Source organism: Orycteropus afer, unplaced genomic scaffold (genome assembly GCF_000298275.1).
Source record: "Orycteropus afer afer isolate SDZICR_OR568_19922 unplaced genomic scaffold, OryAfe1.0 scaffold00003, whole genome shotgun sequence".
In the NCBI taxonomy this organism is placed as follows: domain Eukaryota; kingdom Metazoa; phylum Chordata; class Mammalia; order Tubulidentata; family Orycteropodidae; genus Orycteropus; species Orycteropus afer.
Window position 1 is genome coordinate 23,506,456 of NW_006921590.1, and position 17,456 is coordinate 23,523,911.

Genomic DNA, 17,456 nt, shown 5'->3' on the forward strand with positions numbered 1-17,456 from the left:
TGAAGCATGCCAGCCACCACAGGAATTCTTGCAATTTATATGGGGCACTACACCTCTCTACAGGAGCTCTGGTAGCTTAGTGCCTAAGGCACCTGACTGCTAACTAGATGGCTGGCAGTTCAAACCCACCAGCCACTACTCTGAAGGAAGATGGGGCAATCTACTTCCGTAGTGATACTGCCTCAGAAACCCAAGGAGGGGTCGCTATGAGTCAGGTCCAACTCGATGGCATGTAACAACAACAACAACAACAACAACAATAACAAACACCTTTCTGCAAAAGAGAGACCTGCACGGTTTGGCAATGATAATGCTCTTGCTCATAAACCCCAAACCAAACCCACTACTGTGGATTCTGACTCATGGTGACCCTACAAGACAGAGTAGAAGTGCCCCACAAGGTTACCAAGGCTGTAATATTTACAGAAGTGGACTGCCTCATCTCTCTCCCATGGAGTGGCTCTTGGGTCAAAGCTAGCTAATGTCCTGGATCTCTGGGTGAGACCTGCTGTGCAGAAAGAATTCTACTAGTCATTCCTTCCTATCGTTCCCCTCTCTCCAACACCTTTCCAGTCCTTGCCCTCTCTGCAGCACTGCACTCCCCTGAGTCCTGCCTGACAAATGCCATTTACTGATAGGAAGGCAGTTGTGTGAAACACTTCTCTTCCATTTTTAAAAGCTGTTTCTTTTTCTTTGTTTTTTTTTAACTTTTATTGTGGTGAAAACATATACACCAAGACATTCGCCAACATATCAACTTCCCCATTTACAGCTCAGGGACATTGATGACATTTTTCATGTTCTGCCACTGTTATTGCCATCCTTTTCCAAAATATTCCACACCCATTACCATAAACTCAATGCCCCACAAACAAAAGCTTCCCCTTGCCCCTCTCCCTCTTACCCCTGGTAACTGCTAATCATCTTGGTTTCTATTTTTTTTTTTTTTCCTTCACAGTCCACATTTCTGCTGCTGTTGATGGCTCTGGTGCTACCACTTCATCTGAACAGAGTTTTAATCGATAATGGGAAAGTCCCCACGTCAGGCATTTCTAATACAGTTTTGGCTTTGAAAGTTTGGTTATTACCTTAGAAAATGTTTGAGGCATGTGATGTGAAATACTTGTCTTTCCTGTGTGTCACCTGATCAACAAAAACAAGAAAACAAACAAAAAAAAACAAACAAAACACTGCTTTGTAGATGTGTAAAATAGAAACGGACATTTATTTTTGTCTAAGCTCTTAAAAACCAAGTGCGTACTGAGATTTGTGGAGGAAGGTGTGGCTTGAAAAAGACAAATGTGAGTAGAAAGTAACAGAACATGTCTCAGTAATTCACACTTAAGAGCAGATGCCGAGGGAATCTGCATCTCCTACTTCTTCCCAGAGTTCCCGGGTGGGATCTGGTGCCACAGACGTGGTTCCTGCCCTTAGGGCAGAGAGGTGGTCACCATACTTGGGACCTGTGGTCTGCCCACGTGGCAGCCAGCACTCACCCCACACACTTCCTCTAGTCCCTCTCATACAATCGCCCGTAGAGAGCTGCTGTCATCAAGCCCGAGGACAGCCCATTTTTCCTCATGAAATAGTGGTCATTCTCCCAACCCATCTGGTCAGGGATTTCCAGGGTCATCCCTGAGGTCAGAAACAGAGGGAAGATATAGGAAGTAGTGAAATTTCCCCAGAGGTGAAACTCAAATATCCCCGTGGCCTCTGTGACCTCCTGCCCACAGGTGTCAAGGCCAAGCCCCCCACACTTGACCAGGGCACAAACTTGAAGGTAGTAAGTGCCATGCACTGTGTGAAGGCCATTGAAGATGCCCAGGGCATACAGCTCTGGGGACAGGTCGGACCGCTGGTATAGTAAGTAACAGCAGAGGCCATCTGCACAGACGCGGAGATGGCCTTCCTTTCCCCATACAGGGACCAGGGTGAAATTGTCATACATCATTTCAGAGTGAAACGTGGGAGGAGCATTCATATTCCACTTGGCGGATCCCTCACAATGGACTTCTTGAGCATCCTTCTCACAGTATGGGTCGCCTGCTAGTATTTTTAAAAACTTAGTATGGGATGGGGTCATTTTACCTGTTGCATTCTCTGTACCAGTGTGACCCAGTGGATTTTTGGGCACCTGGGCAACTAGAAGGTAACCTCCAGGGTTTTCTGTGTCGTGGTACCAAAAAGATTGCAGAGGAGTGTGTATGCCACTCCCTGTCATCCCCAGAGATGGATGGTGAATGTTAGCTGCCAGAACATTGACGCCAAGGGCGATGGCAAAGCCATGCTGAATCTGAATAGCTGCCAAGAGTGGGAGCTGGTTCATCCAGGCAGTTGGGTACACAACGTGCTTCACCTCAGAGTCTCTGAGGAGGCTGATGGCAGGGTTAAAGAACAATATGTCAAAGCAAGTGAAGATGCCAAACTTGCCAGCAAAAGGGGTATCAAAGGTGATGTAATCCACATTGGCAGGGGTATCAAAAGCTGCCTCAAAATACAGGTTGTGTTTGCGGTAGCGGTCAACGAGGGTTCCATTATTGCTGAACACAACATTCGTGTTAAACTGGTATCTCCCATCGTTGGGGCACCCTGGGTCACTGCTATGACAAGGCTGCTTTGTCCCGAGATTGGCTACCAGGAACATCTGTCCCCTGATGGCCATACAACTCAGGCGCTGGAGGACCTACAGAAAAAGAGGTACAGATAAACAGATCTTTAAAATCCTGCCTTTTCTCTTATGTTTCCTTATGGAAGAGTACCTGTATTATGCCTGTAATAGATCTAAAAACCAAAAACCAAACTCACTTCCATTGAGTCGATTCTGACTTATAGTGACCCTCATTGAGTTTCTGATGCTGTAAATCTTTACTGAAGTAAACTGCCCCATCATCTTCCTTCTGCAGAGAAGTTGGTGGGTTTGAACTGCTGACCTTCTGGTTAGCAGCCAAATGCCTTACCCACTACACCACCAGAGCTCTTTCCATAATATATAGTCACCTATTATAAACCAATAAGAGAAAGGCAGCCGCTACTGAAAATACACAAAGGATATGATTCAAAGAAGAATAAAAACAAATGGCCAACAAACATCTGAAAAGATGCTCAATCTCAATGTTGTTGTTATGTGCCATCGAGTCAGACCTGACTCATAGCGACTCCTCCTTGGGTTTCCAAGGCAGTATCTCTACGGAAGTAGATTGCCCAACCTTCCTTCCAAGAAGTGGCTGGTGGGTTTGAACCACCAGCCTTCTGGTTAGCGGTCAAGTGCCTTAGGCACTATGCTGCCAGAGCTCCCCAATCTCATTAGTGATAGGGAAATGAAAATTAGAATAATGAAATATCATTTTTTACCTCCATCAGATTGGCAAAAGTTCAGAAGATTGATTCCATGTTGTACTGGCAGCATAGGCAATGGTTAAGCCCTCAGCTACTAATCAAAACCAAAAGGTCAGTGGTTCAAACCCACCAGCCACTCCATGGGAGAAAAGACCTAGTGATCTGCTCCTGTAAAGACTACATTCTAAAAAATCCTATGGGGCAGTGTACCCTGTCCTATAGGGTCACTGAGTCAGAAGCAGCACAATAGCATACAACAACAACATAAAATGAATACCAAAATCCTTTGAAGGGGAAACCTGGCACACTTCAAAATAACTTAAAATCTATGTATCATTTGACTGAGAAACTCCATTTCTTGGAATTTTATCTCACAGAAAACTTGGACATGTTTATAACAAATATGTGTATAATTAGGACATTCATTGAAACATTAAACCAAAAAAACCAGACTCATTGAAGGTGGATCTGACTCATAGCGACTCCTCCTTGGGTTTCCCAGGCAGTATCACTATGGAAGTAGATTGCCCAGCCTCCCTTCTGAGGAGTGGCTGGTGAGTTTGAACCTCCAGCCTTCTGGTTAGCAGTCAACTGCCTTAGGCACTATGCCACCAGAACATTGTTCATCATAAAAAAAACAAACCAAAATCACTGCTATCGAGTCGATTCCAACTCATAGTGACCCCTCCTTGGGTTTCTGAGGTGCTATCTCTATGGAAGTAGATTGCCCAGTCTTCCTTCTGAGGAGTGGCTGGTGAGTTTGAACCGCCAGCCTTGCTCATCATTTGCTGTTGTTGTTATGTGCCATCGAGTGGGACCTGACTCATAGCGGCCCCTCCTTGGGTTTCTGAGGTGGTATCACTACAGAAATAGATTGCCCAACTTTCCTTTTGAGGAGTGGCTGGTGGGTTTGAACCACCCGCCTTCTGGTTAGCAGTCAAGTGCTTTAAGCACTACACTACCAGAGCAACATTTAAAACGTAATTTAAAATGTTAATATAAAGCATGCTTAAGAAAAAGGATGCCAATAACTATGAAATGCAGAGCAAAGCGTATCATTGGATATACACGAAATTGTTGATGGGATTTTCCTCTATGAAGGGAAGGCAGGTGAGGGAGGTGGGCTCTCACCTTTTTACTTCTGTATGGTTTTTTTATAAACATGTATTCATGTATTTTTTATGTGTAATTAGTAAATAGATTCATAGATGAGTAAATGCCTTGTAATACCATTCTTTAACCGAAGGAACACATGGCACATAGAGTTTAGGTTTGATTTCTATGATGCTAGGGTCTCCCGTCAGTCTCAGATAACACTGTCTTGGCTTTTGGTCCCTGGCAGAATTAATCTGCATGTGCCCTCTGTTTACTGAGAAGGCAGGCTGGAATCCTCACATACCTCTGTGTCATTGAACCGGTGAGGCTCCAGGCATGGGTTCCATCTCACCATATGGGGAGAGGGCATGAAGTCCAAAAATGGGTAAATGGATGTTCTTGTAAAGTTGAATCCATGAATGCCATCTTCTGGAAAAACTATAATCTGTACACCCTGTAAGTCAAAACATCAAAGAATAGTTTGTTAGACGATGGGAAGCGCCACTTCATTCCTTTGTTCCTTCTTTCTTTCATTCATTAGACAACCATTGGGCAGTTGTTACTCTGAGTCAGTGATCAGAGGTACAAAGATGGTGGCTGGACTCTCATCATGGGTCTTAATCCCATGGAAGATGTCCCTCGTGGACTAATTCTGAGGGAATAGGACAAAATCCTCTAGCAACACCCACTGTGTCTGGGGGCATGTCGAGGAAGGAGGAATATGTGAGCTTGTTTGGAAGAAGTTTGCCAAGCACACAGTTAAGAAGGGTTTGGAGTTCTTAGCGTCAATGGGAGATGAAGTCAATTATAAACGGCCTGAATATTAAGCCCATTAATAGACTGGTATTTCCTGTCACTGTATATCAGAATTAGATGGGGAACTTCTAAAAAAATGGTGATGTTTTGTTCCCACCCCTAAAAAGTCTGATTCAATTGATTATGGGAGGGATCCTGGCAACAGTATTTGTTTAAAGGTCCCTAGATGATTCTAATGTGCAGCCAAGGTTGGGACCCACTGCCTTGTCGTTAATAGTCAAGTGTGTTGACTTCAGCATGGAAACAAGGACTCACTCTAAATCAAAATTCCCCAACTGGGAATTCAGAGATTCCCTTCAGAATCCTGACCACCCTAAAGGCCTTTTCCCATCCCTCAGGGACACTCTGGGCTCCCTGACTGGGATGTCCTGGGGCTCTGCATGACGTCTGCAGCAAGCTAAGGAAATCCAAACAAACAGGGCAGCCCTCAGCCTCAGTGCCAGGGCCTCGTTCTGCTGGTGCTCTCCACTTACAGGGCATCAAATGCCACGCCCGGAACACTGGCCCCACTGGAAACTAAGGAAGAAGGCAGAGAGGCATGGACAATCTAAAATAGCAGGCAGTTTGAGTCATTTCATTCTGGAATGTATTGCAAACTCTGTAATTTTTTTTTCCCCTCTGGTTATAAAGGTTTCAAAAGTTTAATTGTGGAAAATATGGAAAACAGAAAATATAAAGGAAAAATTCATAATCCTATAACATGAAGGTATTTATTATTATTTTGGTTATTTTTATTATTTTCCCTCTCTAAATACATATTTATATATCTATACACATTTATATAAAACCAAACTCGCTGCTATTGAGTTGACTCTGACTCACAGAGACACCTATTGGATTTCCAAGGCTGTAAATCTTTACGGAAGCAGACGGCCTCATCTTTCTTCTTCAGAGTGGCTGGTGGCTTGGAACAACCACTCTTTTGGTTAGCAGTCAAATGCCTTAACCACTACATCACCAGAACTCCTTACACATTTATACACACACACACACACAGACATTTGTGTTGTCCAATAAAAAATTAATTTACACTTTGATAGGAAGCCAGCTTTATTCAGAAAGAAAACGGGGGACAGGGACTATTACAATCAGGGGAGGGGCCTATTGTAATAGCGAAAACATACTGACCACAAGATCAGCAAGCATTTCAGAGTTAAAAAGTCTTTTTCTTTTACGAAGATTGAGAGTAAACAAGGCTGGAAAAAACCTCAGTGTGGGAAAGTGGAATGGGTAGGTGACCTTACCAGATACTAAATCAGAATTTTTATGAGGAGGCCAGCCTGTTCTGGAGGGGACCTTAGAGAGGGGTATATTGGCCCAGGCTGAGGATGGGCCAAAGTTCAGGAATTTGAGAGAAAGAGAGAAACTTAACCAACGAAGCATTTCATCTCTGACTGATTCATGGTGACAAAACAGTTAATTTGGAGGGTCTGTGTCTGGCCCTGTCACAGATAAACAAAGGGGTATCCGTGAGTCTTCTATAAGTCATGGGACGAGTGGTTATTCGCAGTAAGTTGTTTCCCTGAACACAAACGGTGGGGGATTTTTTTAACCACTGCTGTTTTCTGGTATCACCAGGGTTCGGGTAAAATGTAGCCTTATCATATAATGTAAGAGAATAATAAATACATGGTTTTGTATCTTAAATTTTTCACTACAGAGGACATCAAGAACCTTCACAAATATGACTTGTAATGGCTACATTATGTTTAAGAAGAGGATGCACCAGAGTTTATCTCTTATCATTAGACATTTGAGTTGTTCCCAATTTTTTTTGTAATAAAAACAACACTGACCATCTGCACACAGAAAGCTCAGAACATTTATTGACTGTGTTGTGCACAAATCTTTCACTGAATTTCTAATTATTTCTTTAGAATCAAGTCTTAAAAGTAGAAATACTGGGCCAAGGTATGAGATTTTTTAAAATTCTTAACACACATTAAGGGGGTCTGGTGGCGTAGTGCGTAAGGCATTTATTTGACTGCTACCCAGAAGGTTGTGGTTCAATCCCACCAGCCACTCTGTGGAAAGAACACTTGGCAATCTACTTCCATAAAGATTTACCACCTCAGAAACCCAATGGGGGTCACTATGAGTTGGAATTGACTCAATGGCAGTGGGTTTTGTTTCAACACACATTGCCAAGTAGCATTCCAGAAGATTACACAAGTGTCCACTCCTTCCAGCACAGTGTGAGACTGGTCAGCGCACTGCACACTTAGCAATGAATGCGTACAGAAAAATTATTGAAAGCCTGGGAAAAAACCAAGAAGGTAAATACATGCCCTTTCAAAATCATACTGTAGTCTTATTTAATGGGCTCATGTGAGAATTACTGAATTATCTAGAGAATGAAATGACTTTGTTGTTCAATAAAACATCATCCCAAAGATTACAATATATTGCCCTGCAGGACATTAACTAGTTTTACATCTACTGGTAAATTCATTTCCACATTCATTTGATTAACATACACATTTCCATTCCTCAAATTCTTTTTTTGATCCAACTCGATTGTCTTACTGGCTCCCTCATAAGTAGTGAGTTGAGTAAAAGCTTCACTATGCATTCATTCTATATTTATAGGAGTAATTGTTTTAACTTTTCAAAAATAACACTTGGGAGACCAGAAGAACTAGATGGTGCCCGGCTACCACTGTCATCCATTTGGAAGGGGATCTATGTAGGAGATCCTGGATAGAGAGGGAGAACAATGTGGAACAAAACTCAAAATCATTTGGAGGAAAAAAAAAAAGGGGGGGGGGAACCAGGTCTGCTGGTCTGATAGAGCCTGGTAGAACCACTGAGACTATGGACCCTAGCTGCCCTTCAGATCTGGAATTGAACCCACACCTGTGGTTTCCAGCCAAACAGAAGACAGGCATATGAGTTGAACATTTACCTCAAGTAGATACACTCCCTGGAGAGAACAATCATGGGAGAAAGAAGGGCTGCTTATGCACAGGGAGACAGCTCAGGGGGCAGGAGTGCATGGAGGGATGGACACTGGGAAGAGGTAACTATGGTGGGTGGGAGGGGAGCTGTTGCATTGTGGTAAACTGTGGTCAAAGTTATGAGACAAAGTATATGTGAACCGCTATATGGAAAGTGAATTTGCTCTGTAAACCTTCACTCAAATCACAATTAAAAATAAAATAAATAACACTTGGATACATATTATCCTTTATTAAAAATAGAACTTTGAGAGAACTAAACATGTATTATGGAGAATAACATTTAGTTATATATACATATTGAAGTAATATTAAAATTAAATTGCATTCCCTGAGCACCTATAAGCCAAGAGTAAGCAAATGTGAGCTGAGGCAGAACTTTAGGGCTAAAGCAGTTAGCAATCCTGTCCAGGAAGTAATTAACATTCTGATAAAAGACCTGAGAAATTTCCTGATAGACCTTAATGAGATCAAGAACTTCTTCTGAAGAATTGAAGTTACCAACCCAGGTGACCTACGGGCCTAGTCTTTTTTTTTTTTTAATTTTCATTGTGATTTGGGTAAAAGTCTACAGAACAAGTTCATTTTCCATACAGCAGTTCGAACACATTTTGTTTCATGGCATTGACTGCGGTTCCCCACGGTGTAACAGCTCTCTTCCACTCCCTCCCTGTGGCCACTTCTTCCCTGTGTCCTTTCCTGTGCATTCCTGCCTCCCTCTCAAGCCATCTCCCTGTGCAAACACTGCCCTTCTGTTTTCCCCTGATTGATCTTCTAAGGAGTGTTATCTACCTGGTGTATATGTTCCCCCTATATGCCTGTCTTTTGTTTTAGCCTCATCATTTTTAAGCTGGACTTCTTTCTACCCTCTATAAATGCCTCTACCAAGAGAGAAATATTTCAGTTGGTTTGCTTAAGAACTCTACCCTTATAGCAAACTTGATACAAAATGCTGACACATGCTTGCTGCCAATTAGCCTTAGAACTTGTTACATAAAACCACATAGGGGAGGCCAAGATATCTGTGGGCACCTAAGACAATCACATCCACATCTTCATCCCTGCTCCTGGGCCATAGATAAAGTAGGAATGATTCCCTACAGTGTGCATGGGGTCAACAAAAACAATGATATACAAGACAAGCCTCATCTCCTTGCTGGGCATGTTTCTAAAATGCCAAGGAGCCTAGGTGGGTCAAGCAGTTTGTGACAGTCTGCTAACCTAAAGGCTGGCAGTTCAAACCCACCCAGTGGATCTGCGGAAGAAAGGCCCGGCAAGCTGCTTCTGTAAAGATGACAGCCAAAAAAACCCTATGGGGCAGTTGTATTCTATAACACATGGGGTTGCCATGAGTTGGAATCATTTCAATAGCAACAGCCCCCTAAAGCAGGGCACTGTTACAGTCACAGCCCTGGGTTTCAGTACGGCATTTGACAGATGTCTCAGGATGTCCTGTGGACAGGATGGTGAAGCGAGAAGTGGGTGGTATTTCAGGGGTGGGCTCAGCGCCATGCAAGCCTCCACCCTACCCAGAAAATGCCTTCAAGGGGATCGGTGTCGTTATGAGGTCAGAGGGCACAACTTGGGAATTTTTTTACACTGACTTCAGCATAGACATAAATGAGGTGTGTATCAAGTGTGTGAATGACGTGAAAGTAACTGATATTCTGGATGTCAGCAGACATCCCCAAATAGCCCAACAAGCTGAAATGATGAAATTTAACAACACAAAAGTGAAGTCTTGCTCTCAGGTTAAATATATCAACTTTGTAAGTACAGGACGGCAACAGCAGCAGGTGTGTCTGTGTGTGGGAAAAAAGGTTCAAGAGCATTAGCTGACAGCAGGTGCCTTATGAACCACTGGGAGGTATAGCTGCCAAATGGTTCCTGGGCACAATGCCTAGAACGAGAAAGGTGAGAGTTCTCCTCCACCCTGTCCTCAGCCAACAGAGCTGGGAGAACTATGTTGCAGTTCCAGACACAGAGATAAAACGACAGCTCTTACGGGGAGGGGCTGGATGCCACATAACCTAAGGAACTGTGCACAGCCTGGAGACATATAGCCAGAAGGAGAGACACTGTGGGGAGTCATGACATCTGTCTGCAAGTGTGGAAAGGATGGCAGGCCCTGGCAAAGAGGCTCAGGCTGTTCTTTTTTAGCTCTGAGGACAGAACAATGGGTGGATGTTAAAGGGTGACCCACTGCTGCTCAATGATAGGAAGAACTTTCCAGAAGTTCTCATTTTCCTCAATTGGAATGCATGAACCTGTGAGTTGAGGGCCACTGAAGGGGTTCAAAGGGAAACTAGACATCAGGTTAGGGTCAAAAGAGGATTTTTATTCATCAGAGGAAGCAAAGCTGGACCAGATCTTATAGTCCCCTTCCAACATCAGATAAACATATACATCTCACGGAGTCTCTGGGAGGTACAAACGATTACTGTGCCCAGCTGCTAACCAAAAGGTTGGAGGTTTGAGTGCCCAGAGGTACTTCAGAAGACTAGCCTGGCAATCTACTTCTCAAAAATCATTGACTGAAAACCCTATGTAGCATTTTTCTACTCTGACACACATTGAGTTGACATGGGTTGGAACTGACTGGTTATACATCTTATAGGCTGAATTTTTAAAATGTAGCAATAGATGATGGCTATGCAGGCAATCCTTATCTCCCTGATCAGAGAAAGGCTCTGTTTGGGGCAGGATCTGCTAGCATGATTGGTTTTGACCTTTAAATTCAGACACCATAGGAGTTTTATTCACAGTTTTGACCCTACTTCCTGTTGAGGCAGAGCAGCAGGCTTGGCCACCTCACTGCCATGGTTAAAGCCCGAACTTTCCTTTGGTTATAGTTTCCCAACAGGGCATTTCTTAAAGTAACATCTGGTCTAGCATTTCCAGCTCTGCCCCAGGGGTCATGTCTCCTCCCGCCCATCCGGCAGGAGGCGGAAATGCGTACCAAGCAGGAAGCCTACACAAAGGCTGGCACCCACCTTCTCTTTCTGTTTGCGCTCGGTTCTGTCTGGATGGAGGTCTCAGACTGTTTATAGTCTGGCACAGAGACCAGAAACCAAAAAAAAAAACCCAAACTCACTGCCATCGAGTCAGATCCAACTCATAGCGACCCTCCTTGAATTTCCGAGGCAGTATCACTACGAAAGTAGATTGCCCAACCTTCCTTCCAAGGAGTGGCTGGTGGGTTTGAACTGCCAGCCTTCTGGTTAGCAGTCAGATGCCTTAGGCATTATGCCACCAGAACTCCCGCAGAGACCAGAAATGAACCCCAAGTATCGGAAAGCAGCAAACTGCAGTTTTGTGGATGCTTCTTGTTGTTGTGTGCTATGGAGTCAATTTCCAACTCATAGTGACCCTACAGAACAGAGCAGAAATGCCTCACTTGGGTTTCCTAGGCTGAAATCTTTCTGGGAGCAGATCACCGGGCCTTTCTCCCTTAGAGCAGATGGGTGAATATGAACCATTAACCTTTCAGTTAGTAGCCTTGTGCTTAACCATTATGCCACCATGGCTCTTCTGTGGATCCTTTTGTAAAGCTCTCAGTACCTCAGAGAGGGTGAGAGGCCATCACGCCTGGTGGTTCTCAAACATTTTCTGCATATTAGAATCCCCTGTAGAGCTTTTAAAATTTCTAATGCCTAAGCCACACCCCAGACCAATTACAACAGATTTTCAGGCAGGTGGGCCTCCATATTTGTTACAAATAGGTGATTCCCCTGCGCAGCCACATTTGAGAACCAGGGATCTAGCCAGAGGCTTCTAAGTTTGAAAGTGCAAACACACCACCTGGGGATCTTGCTAAAATGCATACTCTGATTCAGTGGGTTTAGGGTAGGGCCTGGGGTTCTGCATTTCTAACAAACTCCCAGGTGATGCTGATGCTGCTGTCCATGAGCCGATCTCTGATAAGCAAGGCTAGCAAACTGACTAATAAATTCAGGCTTACTAACCAGGAAAACCAAACCCGTTGCCATTAAGTCGATTCTGACTCCTGGTGACCCCAAGCATGACAGTGTAGAACTGCTCCATAGGCTTTTCTTGGTTGTGAAGCAGACCACCAGGTCTTTCTTCCATGACACTGCTTGGTGGGTTGGAACTGCCACCTTTTAGGTTAATAAAAAAAACTCACTGCCATCGAGCCTACTGCGACTCATCACGACCCCCATTGGGTTTCCGAGGCTGTAGATCTTTACATAAGTAGACTGCCCCTCTTCCTTCCACAGAGAAGCTGTTGGGTTTGAACCTCTGACCTTCTGGTTAGCTGAATGCAAACTGCTTGTGGCACCTGGGGACCTTGACCAACTAGCTGGGCTGATTTTCTAGAGGGGTTGTAGACACCTAGGGTTACCAATCAATGACCGAGAGTTAAAGAACAGTTTGCTGTGTTCTAGGGGACCAGCTCAAGTTACACCAAGGAGCATTTCTTGCCTTTTGGGCTGCAGCCATCACTTGCTGTTCATAGATGTTGAGGTTCTGGTTCATTAGCTCCAAGGCCTGCTTTCGGGTGGTGAGAGATAGAGGGTCTGGGCTCAAGATGGACTGGTGCTCGTACACAGCAGCTACGTAATATTCAGCCACGTGACGTTCAGCCACGCGATACTTCCCGGCGTGGACTCCCAGGGCAACCACGTAACAGCCATAGAGGAAAAGAGCAAGCTTACTGCTGGCTCCAGACATGATGCAGACCATAAACCTAGAATGTAATGGGACAAGGGAAAAACAGCTGAATAAAGAATCCTGCCAAGGATTTAACTTCTGCAGCTGTGATTTATTAATCCTAGCAATTAAACTCACCCGCAGTGATACTGCAGCTCAAAGAGTTTGTTTCATGTTCCTAATAAAAGGGTATGTGTTTCTCTCCAAACACGTAGTAAGCTACGTTTAAAATGGCTCAGCGTGTTAATAATCTGGTTTTAGAACATTTCCCAAACAGATCCAAAATTTTCTGTGATTTTCCTACCCAGTGTTCAGCAAGACTGCAGTGTGTCACTACTCGCTTTTCTAGGGGTTGTTGTTGTTGTTGTTGTTGTTATGTGCCGTCAAGTCGGCCCCGACTCCTAGCGACCCCTCCTTGGGTTTCCGAGGCAGTTATCACTACGGAAGTAGGATTGCCCAACCTTCCTTTCTAGGGGTACATCTGTTTAAAGCAGTAAGAATTACTCCAGTTATGTTATACAGTTCTGTGACATCGTCCAGACTCTGCCCCCTGCCGCTATACACACAATATACTACAGGTCAGCCATCTACCAGCTACAATGGTTGTGATCCCAAGAATACAGCCATAAACACCTGATGGATTCAAATTCTCCCCGCATTTCTGTAGTTAGTAATGAATATAAAGCCTAAGTCTCCTTTCACTCAGCACGGCATTCTTTATTCAGGGCAGAGGAACTGCTGACTTCTGCTGATATGCCAAATAGCTACTCTCTGCTGTGGACAGGCACAAAGAAGTGCCCTCATCAAAGCACAGCTTTTGTTTTAGTTCCTTGAACTCGAGAACCATCATTTCGCACGGTCATTTTCACAACCTTGGTCATTCCAAAGCTCTTGCTCAAAAGCATAATCCTTTGGCAGGGATAAAAATGCAGTTTTCTAGAATGTAAGTTAGAAGGTTCTTCTAGAATGTAGACTAGAAATTTCTAGAAGGTAAACTCATCTTCATAGCTCCAATCCTGAGACATTAGAAGTAAATTATAAATGTCATTACGCTGGCACTTCTGTGTGTCTCCCTCCCAAAATAGGAATCTTTGTTTCTAATAGATGTTACTCAGTGTTTGAGAATGAACAGCAATTCCGCCTTGAAGATCAGCCTGGCTCCCAGCTGAAATGCCCCTCCCCAGCACACAGATGTGCCAAGTTTGGTGCATTCAGGCCAGGCTACTTGCTCTGTGAATGTGTGCCGGGGCTGACCAGCCGCCTGGGGAATCAGATTAAACATCAAGATAACAAAGACAAATTGAGGAATCATACTGCTGTCCTTTGAAAAGAAAGTTTACACACTGTCCAAGTCCCAATTCATCACTCCTGTGTTCTCATTTCAAAAGTAAACTCCCCCAGCCTGCAAATTTCTTATTTTTCTGTCGAAAGTTCTAGAAAGTCTTTTTATACTTATTTTCAGCCACAGAATAAGGGCTAGGGATACCATTCCGAATCTGTGCAAAAGTAAAAACTTCTCAGGAGAAGCACTCTCTCACACCAAGCTGGGCCCCATCTCAAACTGTTACTTCTCTCCTCAGGGAATAAAGGTACCGCCCAATACCAAACCGGGATTTGTTGCCATTCATCTGGGACACTGTAAACAATGTTTTAGATAAGAACAAGGGGCCTTTCAGTGAGCAGTCATGAGTTTTTGAGTAGAAACAAAAGTATAATTGATAAGTCTTCTTATCTGAATTTTGCCTCTGAAGACAAGCAAGGAATAATTTAAAATGTCTTGAAAATTTATTTTCCACTAAGTTTCTGCTTTCATAATGATAATGGGGAGCTGCTTGAGGGGAGAGCTTTCATCGCCAACGTCATATGCACACTATTTCTAAAGTATAAGGCAATGGCCTCACTAATGGGTGGGGAAACTGAGGCTGGAGCCAATCAACAAGTCTCCAGGGGTGGCAGGTGAAGAGTTCCTGGGGTGGAGGGTGGCTGGCACTTACACTACTTCCCCTTTTCAACAGAGAGCTGTCTGTATACCACAGATTTGGGGACACAGAACACTTGTTTAACTCTAAGGGGCTTGCAATCCAGCAAAACATGGAAACTGCAGAACCAGCAAGATACCACATTTTTTCCTTTTTTGAAAAAATAAAATTTATATTATTTACAGAAGGAGCCTGGTGGGAGAGCTGTAAGTGATCATTTGTGTATGAATAAAGGTAGGCTGATAATTAGAGGTTATGCAGATTCAACCAGGTAGTCATGCTTGAAAGCACACAAGCTTAATTAAGTAGCGGGGAATGAGTAATTACAATAAAAATAGGTACATTTGCCTTCCCCAAATAGTGACGATAATAGGAGAAGTTTTAAACAAATTCGCAAATGCTAGTTTTCCTTCTTTTACTGACATCACACACACTACCTCGGGAAAGACCAGACAGGGCCCTCGGAGGGGACTTGGAAAGGCCAGCACCCAACAGAAGGGCACACTCAGCCTTAACCAAGGCATGGCCCCAGTGATTACTGGGAGCTGACTTGTCATCTTAAGTGCAGGTGGATGGGGAAAGGGGAACTAGGAGTAAGGGGGCTCTGGACGCCATGACATTCTTGGAAATATAGCAACTGATGATCTTTAGAGCTGGCCAGGTCCTGGGCCCATAGAGGAAATGGTGACTAGAGGTGTGTGTGCCCCACCTGAAAGGACAGCAGTACATTCTCTTCCACTGGAGGGTGCCTGACACAGGAGGCCAAACTGCATGAGTGTGTGCTTCTAGCCACTGTGCACATGCTCGGCCTTGTCTACTCCTCACCACGACCCTCTGAGAGGGAGCACCAGACCCTTTAACAGAGAATGAACCTGAGGTCCATAGACCTCAGACAGAGCCAGGACAACGCTCACCTCCGACATCCGTGCAATACATGACTGTGAGCCAGACACAAATGCAGGTGTCAGGGTCACCAGTGCACAAGACAGCTTCCCTCGTGGGGCTCACACTCTGGATGTATGGAGAGCATCTGACACAGTTGATCACACCCTCATCCTTAAAACACGTTCTTCACTTGATTTCCCAGGTGCTTTGGTTTTCTTCCTACGTCAACAACCATTCCTCAGTCTCCTTTGCTGCCTCCTCCTTGTCTCCCTGATTTCTATAAACACTGGAGCCCCCAGGTTCAGTCCTTGGACCTCTCCTTCTCCCTCTCCCCTCCTCACCGCACACTCCCTTTCTGGGTGATTCAGCCAGTTTTCTGGCACTAAATGCCTTCCCTGTGCCAATGGCTCCCATGTTTGTATCTCTAGCTTGGACTTAACCTCCTCAACTCCAGACTCTGATACCCAGCTGCCTCCCCAGCATGTCCACCTAGTCGTCCACTTAACATATCCCCGAATTTCCTCCTGCTGCCTTGTGCATCTCAGAAAATGGCAGCTCCATCTCCCAGTTGCTCCAGCCACAAAGCTTGGGACCATCTTTGACTCACCTCTTCTCTTATACCACACATCCACTCCATTAGCAAATGCTGGTGGCTCTACCTTTACAGTATAACCAGAATCTATCGCCCACCACCTCACCACTTCCACCCGGCCCCAAGCCACCAACATCTCTCCTCTGAATGACAGCACTGGCCTCCAACATCTCCCTGAGTTGGCCCTTGTCCTCTTACTTTCTAGTCTCATTAGAGCAGTCAGAGATCCAGTTAAAGTGGGAGTTAGATCATGGCACTCCAGCACTCAAAATTTCCCAGTGACACCCCCACACACACACTTCACACAGAGTAAAAGCCAAACTTCTTAAAATATGCCAGGGGGAATAATCAGTAGACTGAACATAATTGATGGGGTTAGGAAAGAATTGTGGGAGTGACATCTCTGAGCAAGCATCCTTGATCTTTTAACTGCCCTACAGAAGCCTCTGCGTCACATCTCATAATGAAAAATGTTCCCCCGACACTCATCATGAAGGGCTTTTTCTGATCTATGAGAAAAAGAAACCTAAGTCTAAATTACATAGAAACCGATTTGGAGGAAATTTGGTAACATGTCAACCACTGGATATTTTTACATACAAGGAACTTTTTTTCTTGGCTTGCTGAAAGATTCATCTTGCTAATTAGCTGTGTTTTCTTCCTAGCTATGTGACTACAATAGGATCTTTTGCTAAACAATCAAACAAAACCCCACACAAGGATTATTCTTAATAAGATAATTTCAGAGGCAGGAATATATGTACATTTTTAAATTTATACATAGACCTACTGTCCTTTTTAAATAAAAGATCTTGTCATTCTTGTCAGGGAAAGGAGGCAGGAAAAGTCAGCAGAGGCAATGTCTCATCCTGTGGAGTGAAGCCCGAGGGACTTGCTAAGTCATTAGGAATCTGCACTATGTATGTTTCTATATACAGAATGCCAGGAAAACACTGGAAAGTTCCAAATAGTTTAAAACTACTCTCATGAATTTTGTGATTTCCAAGTCTAAATGCTTTTACACGGGGAGGAGAAATAAGGTACCATGTCCACCTAATTTACATAACCAGAATTTAAAGAAGGCCCCAAAGGGACTTTTTATTTCCCAGAAAGTCTTATAATTGC

The 17,456-nt window shown here is 44.1% G+C and overlaps 1 protein-coding gene across 1 annotated transcript; it reads right to left on the bottom strand.

Annotated features, from left to right (window-relative positions):
- Positions 1–1,510: 1,510 nt before the first annotated feature.
- On the bottom strand, positions 1,511–16,994 carry BTD (biotinidase). Its single transcript, XM_007936709.2, has 4 exons — positions 16,939–16,994; positions 12,648–12,912; positions 4,736–4,885; positions 1,511–2,683 (listed from the first exon to the last, which is right to left on the bottom strand). Exons 1-4 carry the CDS (start codon positions 16,965–16,967, stop codon positions 1,511–1,513), a joined length of 1,617 nt encoding a protein of 538 aa, XP_007934900.1. The 5' UTR covers positions 16,968–16,994.
- Between the last annotated feature and the right edge of the window lie 462 nt (positions 16,995–17,456).